The sequence below is a fragment of the Pipistrellus hanaki genome (genome assembly GCF_964339955.1).
Source record: "Pipistrellus hanaki genome assembly, chromosome: 18".
Lineage (NCBI taxonomy): Eukaryota > Metazoa > Chordata > Mammalia > Chiroptera > Vespertilionidae > Pipistrellus > Pipistrellus hanaki.
The window spans coordinates 35,495,941-35,517,853 of NC_140520.1; the positions used below are offsets into that span (position 1 = coordinate 35,495,941).

At 54.3% G+C, this 21,913-nt stretch overlaps 1 protein-coding gene across 1 annotated transcript; it reads left to right on the top strand.

The window, feature by feature from the left end:
* Positions 1 to 361: 361 nt before the first annotated feature.
* ITGA10 (integrin subunit alpha 10) lies at positions 362 to 20,409 on the top strand. Its single transcript, XM_084865719.1, has 30 exons — positions 362 to 435; positions 2,080 to 2,191; positions 2,426 to 2,535; positions 2,745 to 2,836; positions 3,039 to 3,153; positions 4,607 to 4,734; positions 5,145 to 5,293; positions 6,395 to 6,545; positions 6,732 to 6,897; positions 6,980 to 7,053; positions 7,293 to 7,440; positions 7,613 to 7,761; positions 7,955 to 8,098; positions 8,199 to 8,402; positions 9,670 to 9,800; positions 10,489 to 10,655; positions 10,744 to 10,886; positions 11,930 to 12,043; positions 12,239 to 12,324; positions 12,480 to 12,618; positions 13,041 to 13,133; positions 13,288 to 13,364; positions 13,514 to 13,603; positions 13,990 to 14,074; positions 14,230 to 14,343; positions 14,911 to 14,991; positions 15,126 to 15,239; positions 17,453 to 17,548; positions 18,126 to 18,239; positions 18,527 to 20,409. Exons 1-30 carry the CDS (start codon positions 384 to 386, stop codon positions 18,590 to 18,592), a joined length of 3,504 nt encoding a protein of 1,167 aa, XP_084721845.1. The 5' UTR covers positions 362 to 383; the 3' UTR covers positions 18,593 to 20,409.
* The last annotated feature ends 1,504 nt before the right edge of the window (positions 20,410 to 21,913 follow it).

The following is a 21,913-nucleotide window of genomic DNA, read 5'->3' on the forward strand; positions in this document are numbered from 1 at the left end:
GGCTGAGATGAATACAGTTAGGAAGTAAAAAGTGTCTATCTCCCACTCTTTTTATTCCAAATCCAAAGAAAGCATTATTGTCTGGAAACAACAAAGGACAGGAAAGGGGAGAAGCAAACAGCAAGTCCAGAGCTGTGTGCCCTGTGGATTTTGAGATGACGCCTCCAGGGGGCAGCACCAAGGCAGAGAACTAGACTATGATCACTCAGTCCTGTCCTCTGTCTGGGGCTCCCCACAGGTCCCCACCATCACTCCTCCCATTCCTTCCAACTTTATTTTTAGCTGGCAGTGGGAGGGGGCAGGATGGGAGGGAAACTAACGAAAACAGAAAGGGAGAGGGACAGAGGCACAGAGGACTTCTCACGCGGCCAGAACAGCCGGGCATGGAGCTGCCGCCCATCCCTCACCTGTTCTTGTCCCTGACGGTCCTGACAGGTGAGGGAGGTCCACCTCTTGGTTTCTGATGGGGAATGAGGACAGTGGAGTGTTTGGCTGGGACTCCAGGGTTAAAATTATTTGGGAGTTAGGGTGAAAGGTTAACGCTGAGTCTCCATTGCTAGTGTGTCTGTATGTCTGTGTGTGTGTGCGCGCGTGTGCGTGTGTGTGTGTGTGTGTGTGTGTGTTTGCACGTTTGCATTCTTATGCCCACAGCATATGACCGCTTAAGTATTGAGGTTGTCAGAGCCTGTGTAAGATTTGTGATCCAGTTATCTAAAACCTGGGTCCTAAGCTCTGGAGAAGTTAGGGGACCACAAAGAAACAGGATGTGACCTTCTACGTGGCCACTCTCATTCCTATTCCCCCCTCCCTTCCCCTCCAGCCCCTTGGTGGTCTCTGGAGCCTGAGGCGTAGCTGACTAACCCTGTGATCAGAAGCCTGGGTTGATCGAACCAATGAGCTACAGTTCCTAGTCATACAGCCCCAGCATTTTCTGGGTGCAAAAAGGTTCACATACAAAACACCTTATTGAAAACGAGCATGGTTTGAGGCAGAGCTATCGCCATTGGCGGGAGTGGGGTACTCTGAGAGGGGGTGGCTTGAAAGGAAGGAGTGAGACACCGGGAAAGAACCATGGGAGAGACCAGAAGCTGGAACTTTTCCTCACCAGAGCCCTGTAATCTTCGTTTCCTAAAATACCAGCTCTGATTTTAAAGGGACGGGAGGGAAGAATCAGCCAGAACCTGATGGGGGTGGCGGGGGGTGGCATCTTAGGGGGGTCGACAGCTAAGGAAGAAATTCGGAGGGCAGTGAGGAGGGTGGGTACGTTTAGAAAGGAAGCTGGTGGTTTTGGGAAACTTTATGGCGAAGGGACCCTCGCTAGGATGAATGGCAAACCATGTGTGTGGGCAGGCGACGGGCCCCACCCAGTTAATTGCCACTGAGGTTTTCAGGGCTGGGATCACCCGGAGACCTACACGTTGGAGAGAGAGAGTGAGTCAAGAGGGAGAGAGGAGAGACCCGGACATTCGGTGTTCCTTCGTCTCCTGTTCCCCCCACGGCCCTGGTTTCGGGGAGAATTTGAAAGGCACGGTTGTTCTGGGGCTGCAGACCGTCTCTCCCCTCTTTTAACCCTCAGCGTGCGGAGGAGGATGTGTAGGAGGAATGATGCGGAAAAGAGGAGCCTGACCCAGGCTGGTCTGTGAATTAGATTTCAGGGGTTGGGTGGAAATACAGCTGTGCATGGCAGAGGGCCACAGGGGAGGCAGCTGGACACAGATACAGGAAGGAGACCATCCTTGCCTGGCGCTCTGAGTCCATGACATTGACAGAGCCCAGGCAGCTTATGAGTAACTAGAGGCCCGATGCATGAAATTTGTGCAACAGTAGGCATTCCTCCACCACCACCCCACCCTCACACACACACACACACACACACACACCGCCGGCAGGCACCGGCTTTCCTCACAGCCCCAGCTTCATCCTGAAGGTCCTCCTGTCTAATTAGCACATTACGATTTTCTAATTATAGAAAAGCAGAGAAATAGACGGATAGCAAAACATGCCCTTCACAGCCTCTGTCTGGGCATTCCCTAGCCTCTCTGCCTGTGGCCAGCTAACCTTCTGACCCCGGCCCCCCAGGTCTCTGCTCCCCCTTCAACCTGGATGTGCGTCACCCACGTCTGTTCCCAGGGCCACCCGAGGCGGAATTTGGATACAGTGTCCTACAACATGTTGGGGGCGGACAGCGATGGTGAGGAGGAAGCCGGTGGGCCATGAGGTGGGGGCTGTGATGGAGCTATAAAGGGGGGAGGCAGAGGGGAATCTAAGGGAATCAGGTCCGTGGAAGTGGCTGGCTCCAGATTTGCCAACCCATGCACTTACCCTCTGGACTATCTCCCCCTCTTTTTTTTTTTTTTTTTTTTTTTTGTATGGCTTGTCTCAGAGGTCATGGTCACACTGTGCTTATGTCCATGCCCTCCCCCAGGATGCTGGTGGGTGCCCCCTGGGATGGGCCTTCGGGGGACCGACGGGGAGACATTTACCGCTGCCCCGTAGGGAGCTCCCACAATGCCTCATGCGCCAAGAGCCACTTGGGTAAGATGCCTCGCTCTTCTACTCCTAACCCCCAACCTTCAGACGCTAGTCACTTTGACCCCTTATATCTCACCTTCACCCCCATATCCCACATACTCCCTGTTCCAAACTTGACCCTGATCTCTCCTCAAACTCTTCCAAAACCACCCTGAATTCAAGCGCCCATCTGTGACCCCACGATCTCATTCTCTTCCACCCGCTCCCACCAGGTGACTACCCACTGGGAAATTCCTCTCGTCCTGCTGTGAACATGCACTTGGGGATGTCTCTGCTGCAGACGGATGGCGATGGGGGGTTCATGGTGAGCGAAGGAGAGGGCGTGGCTGGGTCTCTGAAGGTTGGTGGCGGGGAGAGAGAGCAGTATGGTGAGGAAGCTGGTCTATGCAGAGGGTCAAGGAGTTAAAAACCCTAGAAAGTAAGGGGGGCGGTCTCAGTGCCTCCTCCCAGGCGCATGTTCTGAGGGTGCCCCCAACCTGGGAGTGACTGTCTCCCGCCCCCCCCAGGCCTGTGCCCCTCTCTGGTCTCGTGCTTGCGGCTCCTCGGTCTTCAGTTCTGGAATATGTGCCCAGGTAGATGCTTCATTCCGGCCCCGGGGGAGCCTGGCGCCCACTGCACAGCGTAAGCCAGAGGGAGGGCGGCGGTTCAGTCCTCAGCACGGGGCGCGGGCTGGGGAAAGGGTGGGCGTCAGGGTCTGATGGGCCTGCATGGCTGTCCTCACGGCCACCTAACGTGTCTGCACAAGCGCCATGCTTCCTGACAGGTTAGAATTCAGACGCAACCAGAGCACTAAGACTCCACGAACTGATCAAAACAACTTCAAAACCTCAACTCTCACTGTGTCCCTCCACACCCTTGGCGACAGCGTTTGCCTCACCGTTCTCCAACGTGTCGTCTGTTTTTATACCCCCATCTCCCTTCGTTTAAAAAGTTCTCCGCCCAAATGCCTCAAACATCTCCAGTCTTCAGTATCCGCTCAGCGGCTGCCTCCTTTGATTCCCCACCATCAGAGCTATGTTTCTACCTGGCGTTCAGTTATTTTTTTGGTAATATGTGTATACTAGGGGCACAGTGCATGAATTTGTGCACCTTGAAAGGACCCGTGGGCCCTGAGACCGTGGTGGGCTGAGGGGCGGGTCTCGGCCCATTCTCCATGCACCCACCTGGCCCCTCCCACTGCAGCCCAGCCCCTTGTCTGCCAGCAGCCTTGCTCCCGCTGCGGCTCTCCCACCCACTGACAGCACTGGCCCGGCTCCCACCTGCTGACAGCGTGGAGTGATTGAGACCTGCAGCGGATGCGAGTGGGGCCGGTGCCATCAGTGGGTGTGTGCGGCAGCTGCTGCCCTGATCACCCCTCAGGAGCAGGGGGAGGTGGAGAAGCCCTCAGGGGAGGTCAGGCTGGCGCCAGGCACCAGCAGCAGGTGCAAGCAGTGGGTGAGACCATGGTGTGGGGGAGCAAAGAATTTTCAGTAACCACCAGAGGCTTGCCCCAATGACAACTACCAGCACCCCACCTTGGTCTGGTGCCCTGCTATACCTGCTCCACCATCCTGCCACGGCCAACACCCACCATGTCCTGCACACGCCCCCTGGTGGTCAGCTCATGCCATAGCAACTGGTTTGTGTTGTTTTTTTCAATTTAGTTGTTTCACTGTTTAATCTATTTGCATATTAAGGTTTTATAGAGAGATATAGAAATATCAACGATGAGAGGAAATCATCATGGCCACCTCCTGCATGTATGTGGGGATTGAGCCCACAACCGGGGCATGTGCCCTGACTGGGAACCAAACTGAACCATGACCTCTTGGTTCATGGGTCAATGCCCAACCACTGAGCCACACTGACCAGGCTTTTTTTTTTTTTTTTTTTTTTGTATACTGCATGTATGCCCATCTCTCCTTTTATTCATTTCTACATTTACCCAGGGCCCAGCATACTATCTTCCTTGCATGACAGAAGAGCCTAATACATGTTTAAATTGAATGTGCCCTCCTATGACCTCTTCCCTCATCGCCCTCATGCCCAATATCCTGTATCCCTCTGTTCTCTGTCACCACACCCCTCTTCCTAGGCTGCCCCACATACATGGATGTTGTCATCGTCTTGGATGGCTCCAACAGCATCTACCCCTGGTCTGAAGTGCAGACCTTCCTACGCAGACTGGTGGGAAGACTGTTCATCGACCCAGAGCAGATACAGGTGAGAGAGGTCGATAGGGTGGGCTTGGAGGGGAGAGGCAGGGAGAGGAGATAAATGTAGGTAGTGTCTTCAGGCGCTCACCTTCCCTCCCTTACACACTTCCTTCTCCCTCCCCCCTTTCATACACACATTTCAAATAAAAAATATATTTTATTTATTTTAGAAAGGAAGGGAGAGGAAAGGAGAGATAGAAACATCAGTGATGAAAGAGAATGGTTCATCGATTGTCTCCTGCACAGATATTTGTCACGGATGGATGGAGCTCTCCCACTGGGGATGGAGCCCACAAGCAGGGCAAGAGCCCTGACCAGGAGTCAAACCATGGCCTCCTGATTCATAGGTGGACACTCAGCCCCTGAGCCGCACCAGTCAGGCTCACACACTCACTCGACTGTGCGCTTCGTTCTCAGGTGGGGCTGGTGCAGTACGGCGAGAGCCCCGTCCACGAGTGGTCCCTGGGAGACTTCCGAACCAAGGAGGAGGTGGTGAGAGCAGCGAGGAATCTGAGTCGGCGGGAGGGGCGAGAAACAAAGACGGCCCAGGCCATAATGGTGGCCTGGTGAGCGCTGGGCAGGGGATGTGGGAGCAGCGGGAGGAGGGCCTGGACGGGTGAGGGGAGTTTTGGAGGGCGGTGTGCACATCCCAGGATGCCCTGCATGCTTATCTTCATGTGAACGCTAATGGTGGGTGGGGGAAAGCGAAGTTGACTGTCGGCGCACTCCCTCTTGTCACATTTCTACAAAGTATCTGTCTGTATCGCATCCTGCTTCTGCTTTGCTGATCTCTGCACACAGCTTCTCTCTCCAGCCTGTCACTCCCACTTTGACCTTGACCCTCAGGTTCTATCACTCATACCCCCGCTCACTTTCCAAACACAATCCTTCTGGGAAGACTAGCCTGACCCAACCATTCTTCTTTAGTCCACATTCCCTTAATCCGTGTCCTCCCAAATGAACTCTTGGCCAAATTAACGTAGGAATGAATGAATTCCATACTTACTGCTCTGGCTGGGTAGCTCATTTGGTTAGAGCATCAACCAAGGTTGTGGGTTTGACCTCCACTCAGGGCTCATACAACAATCAATCAATATATGCAGAAATACATAGAACAGCAAAAATCTTTCTCTCTTCCCCCCACCTCAAATCCATTTACAAATAAATAAAGGAATTTTATATTGATGTGCATTGATGATATGCTAATCTATATGTTCTATGATATTCAAGCATTTGAGCTTTTTTTTTTTGTTTTAACAAGGATTGATTTTATTATTTTTAAAGTATATTTTATTGATTTTTTACAGAGAGGAAGGAAGAGGGATAGAGAGCTAGAAACATCGATGAGAGAGAAACATCGATCAGCTGCCTCCTGCACACCCCTCACTGGGGATGTGCCCGCAACCAAGGTACATGCCCTTGACCGGAATCGAACCTGGGACCCTTCAGTCCGCAGACAGACACTCTATTCACTGAGCCAAACCAGTTTCAGTAGCATTTGAGCTCTTACTGTGTGTCCGTCTGCATGCTAGACACGGGGGGATGGACTAAAAGGCAAGATGAACTGGTGGCGTTGTTGTGTGTGTGTGTGTGTGTGTGTGTGTGTGTGTGTGTGTGTGTGCGCGCGCACATGCACGTCTGATCACACCTCCTTCCTCTCTTCTCAGCACAGAAGGATTCAGCCAGTCCCGCGGGGGCCGCCCAGAGGCTGCCAGGCTGCTGGTGGTGGTCACTGATGGGGAGTCACACGACGGAGAGGAGCTTCCCGCGGCCCTGAAGGCCTGTGAGGCCGGGCGAGTGACCCGCTTCGGCATCGCCGTGAGACTCTGCTCTGGGCCCGAGGCTGGGGTGGGCTGGGATGGTGACCTCTGGACTGAGAACTTGAGAAAAATCACTTCCCAGGCCCCGGCCAGCTTCCCCGCCCTCCACTTTGGCCGGCTGTGCCCTGTCCCGGCTCTGCTATCCCACTCCGCACGGCCCGCAGACCCCCTGCTCTGACCCCAGGTCCTCGGCCACTACCTCCGGCGGCAGCGAGACCCCAGCTCCTTCGTGCGGGAAATCAGGGCCATCGCCAGCGACCCGGACGAGAGGTTCTTCTTCAACGTCACCGACGAAGCCGCGCTGACCGACATCGTGGACGCGCTGGGAGACCGGATTTTTGGCCTTGAGGGTAAGGATCCCCTTGAGGAAATGGAGGGGGTGGGGGAAGGGGCTCTGGAGTGCAGGGGCCTCAACGTTGTCTCCTGCCCAAGGGTCCCATGGAGAAAACGAAAGCTCCTTCGGTCTGGAAATGTCTCAGATCGGTCTCTCTGCTCATCGGCTCAAGGTGGGGCAGCCCGACCCCTCCACGCATGACCCCTCTCGACCTCTGACTCCTTCCAGCCTCTGGCCCCGGCCCTTCAGCCCCAGGGTCCTTCTCTGTTCCCCCTCTCACCAGGGCCCATGCTGACGGCTCCCTGCTTTCACCCTGCCCCTGGCCTGTGCTCGGGCCCCCTGCCCCCGGAGAGCTTTGCTCTGACACCCCGCTGCCGGCCTTCGCCGTGACCCTGTCTCTCCCGCCCACAGGACGGGATTCTCTTCGGGATGGTGGGGGCCTATGACTGGGGGGGCTCCGTGCTGTTATGGCTTAAAGGAGGCCACCACCTCTCCCCGCCACGGACGGCCCTGGAGGATGAGTTCCCCCCTGCACTGCAGAACCATGCGGCCTACCTGGGTGAGCGGCAGGGGGTGGCAGAGCCTGGAGATGGGGGCCTCTCCCCAGGGTGGGGAGGAGGCGCTGCCTCTGCACTTAGGCAGCTGGCACTGCCCTCTGCCGCTGTCCCTGGGACCCTCCCAGGCCTGGAGGGATCCGCCATCCTGACCCCATCTTCTCCTTCCACTTCCAGGTTACTCTGTCTCCTCCATGCTTTTGCGGGGTGGACAGCGCCTCTTTCTCTCGGGGGCTCCCCGGTTTAGACATCGAGGAAAGGTCATCGCCTTCCAGCTGAAGAAAGACGGGGCGGTGAGGGTCGCCCAGAGCCTCCAGGGGGAGCAGGTAGGGCCTCCGAGGGGAACAGCCCGTAGGGAGAGGGGCCTGGGAGGTCTGTGCGAATTCTGCGTGGCAGAGTCTGCCGGGGCGTGAGGACCGGAGGGGGGGGGGGGGTTCCCACTTGTTCACAATCACCTTCCTTTTTCTCTGGGCTCATCACTCCCCTCACTCACCGCCCCCCCCCCCCCCCACTCCCCAGATTGGCTCCTACTTTGGCAGCGAGCTCTGCCCAGTGGATACAGATGGCGATGGCACAACGGATGTCTTACTGGTGGCCGCCCCCATGTTTCTGGGGCCGCAGAACAAGGAGACGGGACGCGTGTATGTGTACCTGGTGGGCCAGGTGCGGCGCGCTTGCCGGGGAAGGAGGAGGGAGGAGGGAGGCACGTGGATGAGCGGCTGGGACAGTCAGACCAACACCTCTCTTCTCCTGCCTCCGCCAGCAGTCCCTGCTCACGCTCCAGGGAACACTGGGTCCGGACCCTCCCCAGGATGCCCGGCTGGGGTTTGCCATGGCCGCCCTCCCTGACCTGAACCATGACGGCTTTGCCGACGTGGCGGTGGGGGCACCGTTGGAGGACGGGCACCGCGGAGCGCTGTACCTCCACCACGGGACGCGGAGTGGAGTCAGGCCCCGCCCCGCCCAGGTCAGGGAGCCAAGTGAAGCAGGGGCATCGGGGAGCACGGGAAGGGGGACGTGGTCTCTGCTTATCAGTGCTCCCCTGGACGTGGGACCCAAACTGAACAAATGCTTTTTTATTAGCACAGCGGCCCCCCCACCCCACGGGGATGTGCTCCATGACCTCCAGAGGATGCCCGAAACGGCAGATAGTACCAGACTTTACATATACTGTGTCATAGGCCTGTTCCTATACATACATACCTATGATAACATGTAACTTGTAAATTACACACAGTAAGAGATTAACAATAATGAAACAGAACAATTACAACAATCCTATATAATAGAGATGTAATATGCAAATTGACTGTCACGTCCTCACAAGATGGCTGTCTACAACCAGGCCAGCAGGGGGGTTAGTGAGGGACGACCAAATGACTGAACAGCAGGCTGCATGAGGCGACCAGGCCAGCAGGAGGGGCAGTAAGGGATGACCAGGCTGGTGGGGGGGGGCAGTTAGGAATGACCAGGCCAGCAAGGGGGGCAGTAAGGGATGACTAGGCTGGCAGGGGGAGGGGCAGATAGGAGTGACCACGCCAGTAGGGAGGGGGTAGTTGGGGGCGACCTGGCCAGCAGAGGGGGCAGTTAGGGGCGATCAGGCAGGCAGGCAGGTGAGTGATTAGGAACCAACAGTCCAGAATTGTGAGAGGGATGTCTGACTGCCGGTTTAGGCCTGATTCCTGGGATCCCCCAAGGGGGTCCCAGATTGGAGAAGGTGCAGCCTGGGCTGAGGGGACCCCCCCGCCCCCATGCATGAATTTCATGCACCAGGCCTCTAGTATGCTATAATAAAACTCATATGAATGTGGCATTATTAGATAAAATAAGGGTTACTTGAACAAAGCTGCGTGATTCCTTCAAGTTGAGCTGATAGCTAAGACGGCTACTAAGTGACTCACAGTGGGCAGCTTAGTCAGCGTGGCTGCATTGGACAAAGGGATGACTCACACCCCAGGCAGGACAGAGTGGGGCGGCTGAAGAGTCTGTCCCATTGCTCAGAATGGCACACATTTAAAACTTGGGAATCGTTCGTTTCTGGGATGTTTTATTAAATATTAACAGCAGAGGGTGAAACCGTGGGTAAGGGGAGACTACTGTGGTAAGAGGTGAGGTGGAGGGGAAACCCTGAACACAGGCAGGTTCCTCTTGTTCTGGTGAGAGAATCGGGAGCCAGGCGGGAGGCCTGGAAAGCAGGGTGGGAGTCCCTGCTCAGACACCCCTCTCCTCCTCAGCGGATCGCTGCCGTCTCCATGCCCCGGGCTCTCAGCTACTTTGGCCGAAGTGTCGATGGCCGGTTCGATCTGGATGGGGATGACCTGGTGGATGTGGCTGTGGGTGCCCATGGGGCGGCCGTCCTGCTCAGGTGAGTGTCCCGTTCCAGGCACAGAGGACAGCTCAGCGTGGCTGCTCAGAGCAGGGATTTGGAGACACAGGCTCAGATTTGGATTTCTCAGTCAACTAACTCTGGGCCTCCACTTCCTGGTTTTTAAAATGGGAACAGTCCTACCTAATAGGCTTATTGTGAGGATTAAATGAGGTAATCCATGTAAAGATCTAACCCAGTGCCTTGCACATAGCAAGTACTTCTTAAATGTTAGCTGTTACCACCTGGCCACATGGCTCAGTGGTTGAATGCGACCTATGAACCAGGAGGGCACAATTCGATTCCTGATCAGGGCACATGCCTGAGTTGTGGGCTTGATCCCCAGTGGGGGGCATGCAGGAGGCAGCCAGTCAGTGATTCTCTCTCATCATTGATGTTTCTCTCTCTCTCTCCCTTCCTCTCTGAAATCAATAAAAAGATATATGCTTTAATATATAGAAATATATATATATATATATATATATATATATATATATATATATATATATATATATATATATATATTTCAATGTTAGCTATTATCTGACTTCTGTCGGAAGGATCAGGGGAGGGTGACCTGTACACCTAGCCCCTCGTTCTCTCCTTAGACCTCAGGAGGCAAACGCTGGGAGTGGATTTTCTCAAGGTCTCTCCTCCGACTAGAATTTCTCTCCCACCCTGTGCCCAGCTCCCGGCCCATCGTCCGCCTGGCCCCGTCCCTGGCTGTGAGCCCGCCGGCCGTCAGCGTGGTCCAGAGAGACTGCGTGCGGCGAGGCCAGGAGGCGGCCTGCCTCTCCGCGGCGCTGTGCTTCCGAGCGACCTCCCGCACGCCGGGCCGCTGGGACCGCCGGCTCTGTGAGTGACCGGGCGCCTCCCGCCCCGCCCGCCCCGTGCCGGCCTCGCCCCGGGCCCTCTGACCCTCACTCTGGCCTGCCCCACGCAGACCTGCAGTTCGCAGCATCGCTGGACGAGTGGACGGCGGGGGCGCGGGCAGCCTTTGACGGCGCCGGCCAGAGGCTGGCCCCGCGGCGGCTGCGGCTCACGGTGGGGAACGTCTCCTGCGAGCAGCTGCGCTTCCACGTGCTGGTGAGGGGGTGCGGGGGGGGGGGTGCGGGGGGGGGGGGTCGGGGAGCTGCTGTGCCTCGGGGCCTGGGAGGGAGCGGGGTGGCTGGGTCAGAGGAGGAAGCTCAGCAATTCAGACTTTGGAGTTGGGCTGGTCTGGGTTTGAATTCTAACTGCCGTTTACCACCTGTGCGATCTGGAAAGCGGGGTTCCTTGCCTGCAAAGCCGAGGGGTGGGGGGTTGGAGAAGATGATAATAACTGCATCCATCACAGGAGTTGTATTAGAAGCAAATGTGGCCGAAACAGGTGTGGCTCAGTGGATAGAGCGTCAGTCTGCAGACTGAAAGGTCCCAGGTCCGATTCCGGTCAAGGGCATGTCCCTTGGTTGCGGGCACATCCCCAGAGGGGGGTGTGCAGGAGGCAGCTGATGGATGTTTCTCTCTCATCGATGTTTCTAACTCTCTATCTAACCCTTCATCTCTGTAAAAAATCAATAAAATATATTAAAAACAAAAAAAAACAACAAAAAACAAATGTGGCCCTGGCCTGGCAGATCAGTTGGTTAGAGCTGTGGTCGGCAAACTGGTTCGCTCTTTGGTCCCTTGAGTGTGGCTCTTCCACAAAATGCCACGTGTGGGCGAGCACGTACGGTGCGATTGGAACTTTGTGGCCCATGCACAGAAGTCGGTTTTCGGCCTGGGCGAGTCTATTTTTGAAGAAGTGGCGTTAGGACACTCAAGGGGCCAAGGAGCAGCATGTGGCTCGCGAGCCGAGGTTTGCCGACCACTGGGTTAGAGCACCGTCCCATGTGCCAAGGTTGCGGGTTTGTTCCCTGGTCAGGGCACAAACAGGAACCAACCAATGAATGCATGACTGAGTGGAACAACAAATTGATGTTTTTCCTCTCTCTCCCTTCTTCTATCTCTCAAGTCAATCAGGAAATAATTTTTTTAAGAAAGAAGTAAATTGCTAAAACCTTCGGACAGTGCTCAGCAAACGGTCACTGGGATGACTACATTCTGCAGGGCCTGGGTTGCCCCCTGACCTTGCCTCCGGTTTCCCTCAGGATACATCAGACTACCTCCGGCCGGTGGCCTTGACCGTGACCTTTGCTTTGGACAACACCACAAAGCCAGGCCCTGTGCTGGAGGAGGGCTCACCCACCTCTATACGGAAGCTGGTCAGCAGTGCCACGCCCTGCCCGGTCCTGGGCCCCAACTCTGCCCTGCCCTGCTCAAGAGAAAGAGAGGGGAGGGAGGGGATGAGGTCACAGGGGATCTGAGCCGGGCACCCCCTCTTCTCTCCTGGCCTTCCTCCCCATGCCAGTCCTGTCTCCTCACCTTCTCCTCAGCCAGGACCCTCCTCTCTCCTCCAGGTGCCCTTCTCCAAGGACTGTGGCCCGGACAATGAGTGTGTCACAGACCTGGTGCTCCGAGCGACGATGGACATCAGAGGCTCCAGGTGGGGTGGACGGGATGTGGCCGCACCAGGGTGACCGGAGCCAGGCTGGAAGGGCCTGGAAGGGAACTGGACGGTGGCTCTTTGCCCAGAAAAACAGAAGTGAGGCTTCTGGCGTTCCTTCAGCTCCTGCGTTCTCCCTTCTGCACCTCTGCTAGGAAGGACCCGTTCGTGGTTCAAGGTCGGCGGAAGGTGCTGGTGACGGCCACCCTGGAGAACAGGAAGGAGAATGCCTACAACACCAGCCTGAGCCTCAGCTTCTCCAGAAACCTCCACCTGGCCAGCTTCACTCCTCAGGTGTCAGAGGTGGGAGATGTGGGGTGTGGGAGGGAGGGGTTTGGGGAGGAGGCTGGGAAGAAGGAGGGAGAAGAGAGGGTATTGTCCTCAGCTGCTGGGACTCTAGAGCACATGTGTCAAACACAAGGCCTGCGGGCCAAATCCAGCCCGCCAGGCCTTGCAATGTGGCCCGCACCGCGCTGTCATCACTGCACTCGCTGTCAGTTTATGGCATTGTCAGTTTATGACTGTTCAGTAAACCATTCGGCCCGCAATTTAGGCTGGATTTTAGATTTTGGCCCCTTCTCTGATTGAGTTCGACACCCCTACTCTAGAGAAAGGCTCAGTGTTTAGGGGCTGCGGGCAGGAGAGCGGTCGCAGCCCCAGCTCCGCTCCACCCCCTCCCACCCACCACCCACCCCACCCAGTGTCTCTGCTCTCAGAGGGACCGGTCGGTGAAGGTGGAGTGTGCCGCGCCGTCCCCGCACGCCCGGCTCTGCAGTGTGGGACACCCCGTCTTTCAGACTGGAGCCAAGGTAAGTGGGGCCCTGGAGGAGAAAGGGGCTCTGGGAGAGCAGGGGCGGGACAGGGTGGGGTGCTGGGGGCTGGAGAAGGAGGCACAGGGCTCCTGCTCCTCTGTAGTTGCCCCGTGACTAGGACCGTACCATGACCCGTGTCTCCTGCCTCCAGGTGACCTTTCTGCTGGAGTTTGAGTTTAGCTGCTCCTCCCTGCTGAGCCAGGTCCTTGTGAGGCTGACTGCCACCAGGTGAGGCACAGGGACCCTCCTCCGCCCTCTCCTGGTGGCCTCGGTGGTTGGGTGGGATGTGTGTTGGGGGAGGGGGATACACACCTTGACCCCTCTCCTCCTGAGCGGGCGTCTGAGCCGGGATGTCAGCCTCTTGCCTTGCCCTCCAGCAACAGCCTGGAGAGAAATGAGACCCTTCATGATAACACAGCCCAGACCTCAGCCTACGTCCAGTACGAACCCCACCTTCTCTTCTCCAGGTACGGCGTGGTCCCCTCTGGGACCCCCGACCCCGTTCTGACTTCAGACTCATCGTCTGCGTTTCCACCTCTCCCTTCAAACCCTGGGGGCTGCTCCATCGTTTGGCCCCCGATCCCACGCATGCCAAACCTTCTCTTTTAAGCATCTTACTTTCTCCCTAGGGATGGGGCTTTGCTGGGCTTGGGGGTTGGAGCGAGGGTGGGGGATATGGGATGTGGCCATAGACGTTGTTCGTCTGCCGTGTCTCATGTCTCTCTTCTCTATGTACCCACCTCTTTGTTCATGTGCTGGCTCGGCCTTTCCGGACTCCATTTATGCATTGGCCATGTGCCTGTGTCTGTGTCATGGCTACGGCCACGTCCTTCCTGACCCGGTGTCCACGCAGTGAGTCCACTATGCACCGCTATGAGGTTCATCCGTACGGGACCCTCCCAGTGGGCCCGGGCCCTGAATTTAAGACCACTCTGAGGGTGAGAAGCTGGAGGGCCTTGGGATGGGCAGGGGGAGGGGGAGGCGCCCGGGGGGAAAGCCTCTCTTAGATGGCAGTGGGACCTAGGCTACAGAGGAGTAGATGACGAAGGATCTTCTGTCTCCTGCCTCTTCCCGTGTTCAATCCTCCTCTCAGGTCCAGAACCTTGGCTGCTATGTGGTCAGTGGCCTCGTCATCTCCGCTCTCCTTCCCGCCGTGGCCCATGGGGGCAGTTACTTCCTGTCACTGTCTCAGGTCATCACTCACAATGTGAGTCTGGGCTCGGGGGATGTGGAGCCCTCCACCTCGGTCTGGTGGACTCACCAGCCCCTTCTCTGCGGGGTCCTCAGGGCTCCTACCCCCGGGGGGACCTTTCCTTTGGGGGTGTGGCTTCTTTGAGAAGAAAGGAAGGGATTCCCCCGCTATAAGAGTGGGCAGTTGCCGCTTAACATGAAGTGGCTGGCCTCTCACAGTCAAGAGAGATGGCCTCTCACAATCAAGAGCATCTATTTGTTGTTTCACTTATTTATGCATTCATGGGTTGATTCTTGTGTGTGCCCTGACTGGGAATTCAACCTACAACCTTGGCAGAGCGGAATGACACTCTAACCTAGGGGTGTCGAACTCAATCAGAGAAGGGGCCAAAATCTAAAATCCAGCCTAAATCGCGGGCCGAATGGTTTACTGAACAGTCATAAACTGACAATGTCATAAACTGACAGCGGAGTGCAGTGATGACAGCGCGGTGCGGGCCACATTGCAAGGCCTGGCGGGCTGGATTTGGCCCGCGGGCCTTGTGTTTGACACATGTGCTCTAACCAGTCCCATCTCTCCCAGGCGAGCTGCGCCGTGCAGAATCTGACTGAGCCCCCGGGGCCCCACGCACACCCAGAGGAGCTCCAGCACGCAGGCAGGCTGGTATGCGTCACAGGACGGAGCCATGTGTCCGGGGAGGGAACGGTGGCGTTTGAAGCCCTCGGGCTGGGCAGAGCCTGGAGCGGGGAGTGGGAGGTCTGTCCTCCCGGCCCTGACCTGTCTCTCTCCCGTGACAGAACGGGAGCAACACTGGGTGCCAGGTGGTGCGGTGCCACCTCGGGCGGCTGGCGAAGGGGACCGAGGCCTCTGTCGGACTGCTGAGGCTGGTGCACAATGAGTTCTTCCGGAGGGTAAGCCTTCATTTCCCACTGCTCTTCCCTTCCGTTCCCATCTGGAACCTGAGCACAGGCTTTGCAAGTAAACAGGCCCGTGTTCATATCCCACTTTGCCTCTTACTAGCTGCTGGATGTTGAGCAAGTTATTTCATCTCTAAGCCTCTTCCTCCTCATCTCTAACGTGGGGGTGATAACACCTACTTTCAAGGGTTGTTGTAAAGAATAATTGAATAATGAGATGGGCTCATTAAAACCTAGTTATTATCCTCCACTTATCATCCCTTAGTACTATACTGATCATCAATCAACACTGATAGGATACCTAAAATCCAATCAATTAATAATCCATCAAAAAAAATAATCCATCAAGTGCCTACTATATAAAAGGTTCTGTACTAGGAGACTCTGAGGAGACTATCCCCAATGGTTAGCACCATGTTTAAATCATTGTAGTGACCTAACACATTTCTGTTAAATAAATGAACAAATAGTAGACTTACATGCAGGATATGTATTATAAGGTAGTCAGAAGTAAGATTATATAGTTGAGAGAAATCTAAATTATAAAAGATCTCTAACGCTAGGGAGATAAAATGGAACGTAATATGATTGGCAGGAGTCAGTGTGAATTCCTGAGCGGAGAAATGACATCTTCATTGTGACAGCTGCTCAGTGCTGGGTTAATTACTGTGCATCCTCATATACCATCTGCTTTGAATAACACAGCATCCCGGGATGTAGGCTTATGTTTTAAGGGAAGTTAACTCTGACAGACCATTCCTCTCTAAGTCTGGTTCTCTCTTCATCTCTCTTTGGCATCCTCTATTTTAAAAATAACATTTTATTGATTTTAGAGAAAGAAAAAGGGAGAGGGAGAGAGAGAGAGAAACATCCGTGAGAAACATCAACATTGATCAGCTGTCTTCTGCACGCCCCCTACTGGGTCTGGAGCCCACAACTGGGTCATGTGCCCTGACTGGGAACAATCGGTGACCTCTTGGTACATGGGTCAATGCTCAACTACTGAGCCACACCATCTGGGCTTTGGTATCCTCTTTTTAATTTATTATTTTTTTAAAATATATTTTATTGATTTTTTTTTTTTTACAGAGAGGAAGGGAGAGGGATAGAGAACTAGAAACGTCGATGAGAGAGAAACATGGACCAGCTGCCTCTTGCACACCCCCTACTGGGGATGTGCCCGCAACCAATGTACATGCCCTTGACCGGAATCGAACCCTGGACCTTTCAGTCTGCAGACCCACGCTCTACCACTGAGCCAAACCAGCTTCGGCTCTTTTTAAATGTTTTAATTGATTTTAGAGAGAGATAAAGGGAGGGACAGAGAGAAGCATCTATTTGTTGTTTCACTTATTTATGCATTCATTGGTTGATTCTTGTGTGTGCCCTGACTGGGGATTAAACCTACAACCTTGGCAGAGCGGAATGACACTCTAACCAACGAAGCTGCCTGGCCAGGGCACTCAGCCATTCTTTTAACAAAGATTTATTATGAAACCACTAGGTATTTGGCACTGTGCTAGGTACTAGACACTAGGAACACATAATTAAAGATTTTTTAAAAATATGTTTTTATTGATTTTAGAAAGAGAAGAAGGGAGAGGGAGAGGAAGCGTGAGAGAGAGAGAAAAAAAACATTGACCGGAAGCCTCCCATACGCACCCCAACTGAGTATTGAACCCACAACAACCTGGGCATGTGCCCTGACCAGGAATGGAACCAGCAACCTGTCAGTGCACAGGACAACGCTCAACCAACTTAGCCACACTGGCAGGGCTAGGGACACTAAATTAATAAGACACAGCCCTTATTAATTAAAGACAGAAAAGGAAACAGAATATTATAGCCGTATCAGGGGTGGTGGGGTTCAGAAGGAAATACTTTCTGAAATCCCAGAGGAGGTGATGTCTAAACCTCAGCCTAAAAGAGGGGTACCCCTTAGCCAAAGAAAGGGAAGTCGAATGCGCTTCAGGTAGAGCAGACAGCATAGCGAAGGACCCTAGCTTGAGAGAACTTCCATAATTTAGATTCCTCTCATTTCTCCGTCTATGACCCCTTTTCTCTTTCCCCGTTGGTCTCCAACCTTTGCTTCTGGTCTTCAGAGTCCTGAGAGCTGTGTCTCTCAGCCTCGTCTTTGTTACTGGGCTCCAATTGCCTCCCTCCCTGAGAATGGCTCACCGAACGTCTCCCCGCCCCTCGTTCCGCAGGCCAAATTCAAGTCCCTGACGGTGGTCAGCACCTTCGAGCTGGGAGCTGAGGAGGGCAGTGTGCTGCGGCTGACCGACGCTTCCCGCTGGAGTGAGGTGGGCTGGGGGCCGAGAGTGAGCTGTGGACACATCGATGGGATGCCTCCCGGGTGGGGGTGGGGGTGGGGAAAGGACACGTGTGGGCTGTTTTCAGAAGTGTCTTCACCTGGCAGCAATGGAGGAGTCAGCAGTGACAAGTCAGGATGCTGGGGTCCCACTGCCCCCTCTCCTGCCTCCGTTCCATTCCTTCTAGTCTTCTATTTGGGGGCTGGCTTTGCTTGAATGTGGGGCGGCTAGCTGGATGAGAAGGTGCGGGTCAAAGACCATCTCCCTCATCCAGGGGAAATGGTGAACAACATAGACTAATGAACAAGAACAGACCCAGAGATAAGGAGCCATGGGTCAGACTGTTGGACCTCAGAGGGAGGGTGGGGATGAAAGGGAGAGATCAACCAAAGGACTTATGTGCACACCTATGAGCCTAACCAGTGGTCGAGGACATTGTTACGCCCTGCCCTCTCAGACATGAGTGGGGAGGGGTGGGGGATTGGAATGGGGGGTTGAGGACAAATATGTGATACCTTACTCAATAAAGAAATAAAACCAAAAAAAAGACCACTCTCCCCCCACACAGAGCCTCCTGGAGGTGATCCAGACTCGCCCTGTGCTCATCTCCCTGTGGGTCCTCATTGGCAGCGTCCTGGGCGGGCTGCTGCTGCTGGCTCTCCTTGTCTTCTGCCTTTGGAAGGTAAGCAGGGCTGTGGTGGGAAGGACGGGCCTGGTGCCCGCGCATGGAGGGCTCCTTGATCGTCGCAGGGAAGACTGAGTTTGTGCGGGGCAGGCGGTGGGTGTCGTGCCCACCCTCCTCCCCTGAGCTCCACAAACAGCGGTTGACTTAAACTACGCCAAATAAAATAAACGGGAGCCTCATGTTTGGAAGCAGAACCAAAGTGAAAACTTCAGATACGTCTGAGGGCTGCTGGCAAGGCCCCCGGGCAGGCCATTTGACAATAACGCTTATCTCTTCCTGTACAGCTTGGCTTCTTTGCCCGTAAGAAGATCCCGGAGGAAGAAAAAAGAGAAGAGAAACCGGAGCAATGAATGTAGAATAGAGGGTCCTGGCAAGTCCTCCCTGGGAGCTTCTCCAAAAGACAGTGCAACAGAACGGAGGCCGGGGGCTCCAAGGGGACAAGAACACGGCCCCGGATGGCCTCCCCTCCCCTGAACCCTGACCTGGCTTTGGAGTCATGAGGAAGCTGCTGGCCAGAGATGAGGTCTTACCTCAGACAAGAAGGGCTGGCACCCAGGCTGGGAGCACTCCCCTGCCTGCTCTCCTGCTCATGCTCATGGTTCCGCGGCCAGCATGGCAGCCTTTTCCTCTGGCCCCGGGAACCGGGGATGTTCTGCCTAGGCCCCTGCCTCCTCTCAGAGTCCCTCTCCGGCCTCCCGCACCATTTGGGAAGGGTGAGGCTGTCTCCCTCTGTCCCCTGCCTCTCATCTTCCTGCTGGCTCCCCGCTCCGCAGGAGGGAGCTGACGTTGGCTTGAAAGAAGTAAAGTCAACATCTGCTGCTTTCCTCTGGAGCCTGGTGATTCAGAAAGCCAACTGGGGAGAGTCAACAGGAAAAAAGAGGGAGGAGGAAAAGCCACAAGAGACATTTTGTACAATTCCAAGGAACAGAGGAGCCTTTAGACAGGCAACTGCCATCCCCCTGAAACCCGAGACGTGGCGGTGCGCTGGCCCGCCCTCAGGTGCTGGGGAAGCAGAGCTGGTCCAGGCCCGCTGGGTCTGGGTTTCCCAGCTCCCACCATGCCCTGGGAGCGAAGCCAGATCCCCGAATCACTGGAGCCAGACGCCCCCAGGTGGCTGGAGGTGGAATAGCAGAGCAGCCTGGATAACCCAGGCAGCCTTTTCTCCTCCCTCAAGCCTCACAAATTTTTTATTGAGCCCTCTGTAAACTGCAGAGAAGGGAAAGGGACCCTCCCACATCACCAGCTCCGGGAAGCAGCAGCCCAGGGAGTCTGAATGAGTGGGGTATCCATGCATTGAGGAGGAAGCCAAAGTGAGTGGCGGGAGGTCTCTGAGGAGCCAGCCCTCCCTTTCTCAGCACTGACTGTTTAGCACAAACAGCTCCCCGGAACATGTTTCTGGGGCAGCTCCTCCTTTGCAGGGCTTCTCTGGTGGCAGCACGTTGCCAGCCCCTGCCTGATGTTCACTAGACATTCTCAAGTTCATTTCCATCTCTGGACCACCCCCACCCCATCCCCTTTTTTGGTCCTGGCCGGTTAAGAGAAACTGATTCTCATTAACAACTGGGTAACTTCTACTTCTTTGTCATCAAGACTGTGGATGCCAAAGTCAGTTGTTGGTCTCCAGGGCGCAGCACCCAGAACCTGTCCTTCAGGGCTGTCCTTGAGGCCCACAGTATTGACTTTGGCATGTGTAGAGCTGTTTGCAGAGGGCATTGTCTCTGTTGTCCAGCATGGTGGACAGTGTATCAGATGGCCAGAGCAAATAAAGTTCCGTGTCAAGTGACTTCCGTTCTTTTTGAGTCCCCTAGGATAGAGAGGTTTTCTTGGTTCCCCTGAGGTGAGACCTTAAACGACTGAGTCCCTCCAAGGCAAAGTTATGAAGCGCTTGAAATGTTTTCTGTGCCTCCCCCCCTGCAATGAGCTCTAACCTCCTGTGTAAAATGTGGGGTTTGGGACGCACATAGGCCTAGATTGAAGCCCCAGGTCTGCCATTTCTTAGCTAGTGGCCTTGGGCAAGTCATAACCAGCCCACAGCTCAGATAACAAAAGGCTGTGAGAGGTTAAGAATGAAAACAGACTGGGGTTTAAATCTAAATTCTACGGCTTAAAACTTGTTTGACCTTGAACATATTTGACTTCTCTAAGTCTTGGCTTTCTTATCTTTAAACTTACTAGGGTTGTGAGGCCTCAGTGAGATAATTTAAGTGAGCATATGCTAAGTCTTCATAAATGGTCACTATTGTTTTGTTTTGTTTTTAAATATATTTTATTGATTTTGTACAGAGAGGAAGGGAGAGAGATAGAAAGCCAGAACATCGATGAGAGAGAGTCATCAGTCAGCTGCCTCTTGCACACCCCCTACTGGGGATATGCTCGCAACCAAGGTACATGCCCTTGACCGGAATCGAACCCGGGTCCCTTCAGTCCCCAAGCCGACGCTCTATCCATTGAGCCAAACCGGTCTCGGCCATAAATGGTCACTATTGTTATAAATATATTTTGTCATTAAATAACCTACCTGCTGTGTGTTGTGAAGATAGAACGAGGGGTATAGTAAGGCACCAGGCCATGTTCCTGACTCCCCTTCCTTCACAGACGCTGAAGATCTGTCTCTTCTGTACGCTATTGTCTCCTCCCACCAACTCTTACCCTGCGCCTCATCCCCTGTGAAATAAGCCCTCATGCCCACCGAGGTGATAAGTAGCTAATGAACTTAGGTTGTAATGGTAGAAATCAAATCTATTGTGTTTCTTTAGGCACCCAGAGTTCTTGTCTTACCCTCAAGGGACATTTACACCTCAGCAATGGCCTAGAGACTGTCCCTGCCTCTGTCACCTGACCTGAGAATGGTGGCATCTGGCCTACTAGGCAGGGACAACTATTCTGTGGCAAGCTGCTGAGTTACTTTGTGGCATTAGCAGTCCATGGTGGCCATCAGTGTACTTCATATAGGCAAAAGCTTAATCCGCCTGTATGGAACATCCTGTTTATAGAGCTGGGATGGAGGCCATGGTTATGACAGATTCCCCCTTTTTATCCACGCCAGAGGGAGATGGATTTCCTTGAGGACTGGTTCATCTACTTTTTTTAAAAAAAGATATGTTTTTATTGATTTCTTAGAGAGAGGGGAAGGAAGAGGAATAGAAAGATAGAATCATCCGTGAAAGTGAAGAAAACATTATCTCTTGGCTACCTCCTGCACAACCCCTACTGGGGATCAGGAATGTGCCCTGATGGGAAATTAAACCGTTGACCTCTTGGTACATGGGTTGGTGCTCAACCACAGAATCATATAGGCCGAGCTCATCTGATTCTTTTTCCATAAGATTAAAAGAGCACTTTTGGTATTTTTATTCAACTAGAGATCCCTCTCTATCTCTCCGTTCCAGAATGGGACTTACTTTTTTTTTTCCCCCTCAGAATGGAACTTTCTAACTCTAACCTATCTTCTATATATATATAAAAGCCTAACATGCAAAGTGTCCCCTCAGGAGTTCGACCAACTGGGAGTTTTAGATTACTTGCTATGATGTGCACTGACCACCAGGGGGTGGCAGGAAATAAAGGAAGGCCCTGGCAGCAGCCTGTAGCCAGGGAAGGGAGGCTACCGGACCCCACCTCTGCCCAACTTGGTGTACCGGGCCTCTAGTTCTTCAGTAAGCCTGTGACCT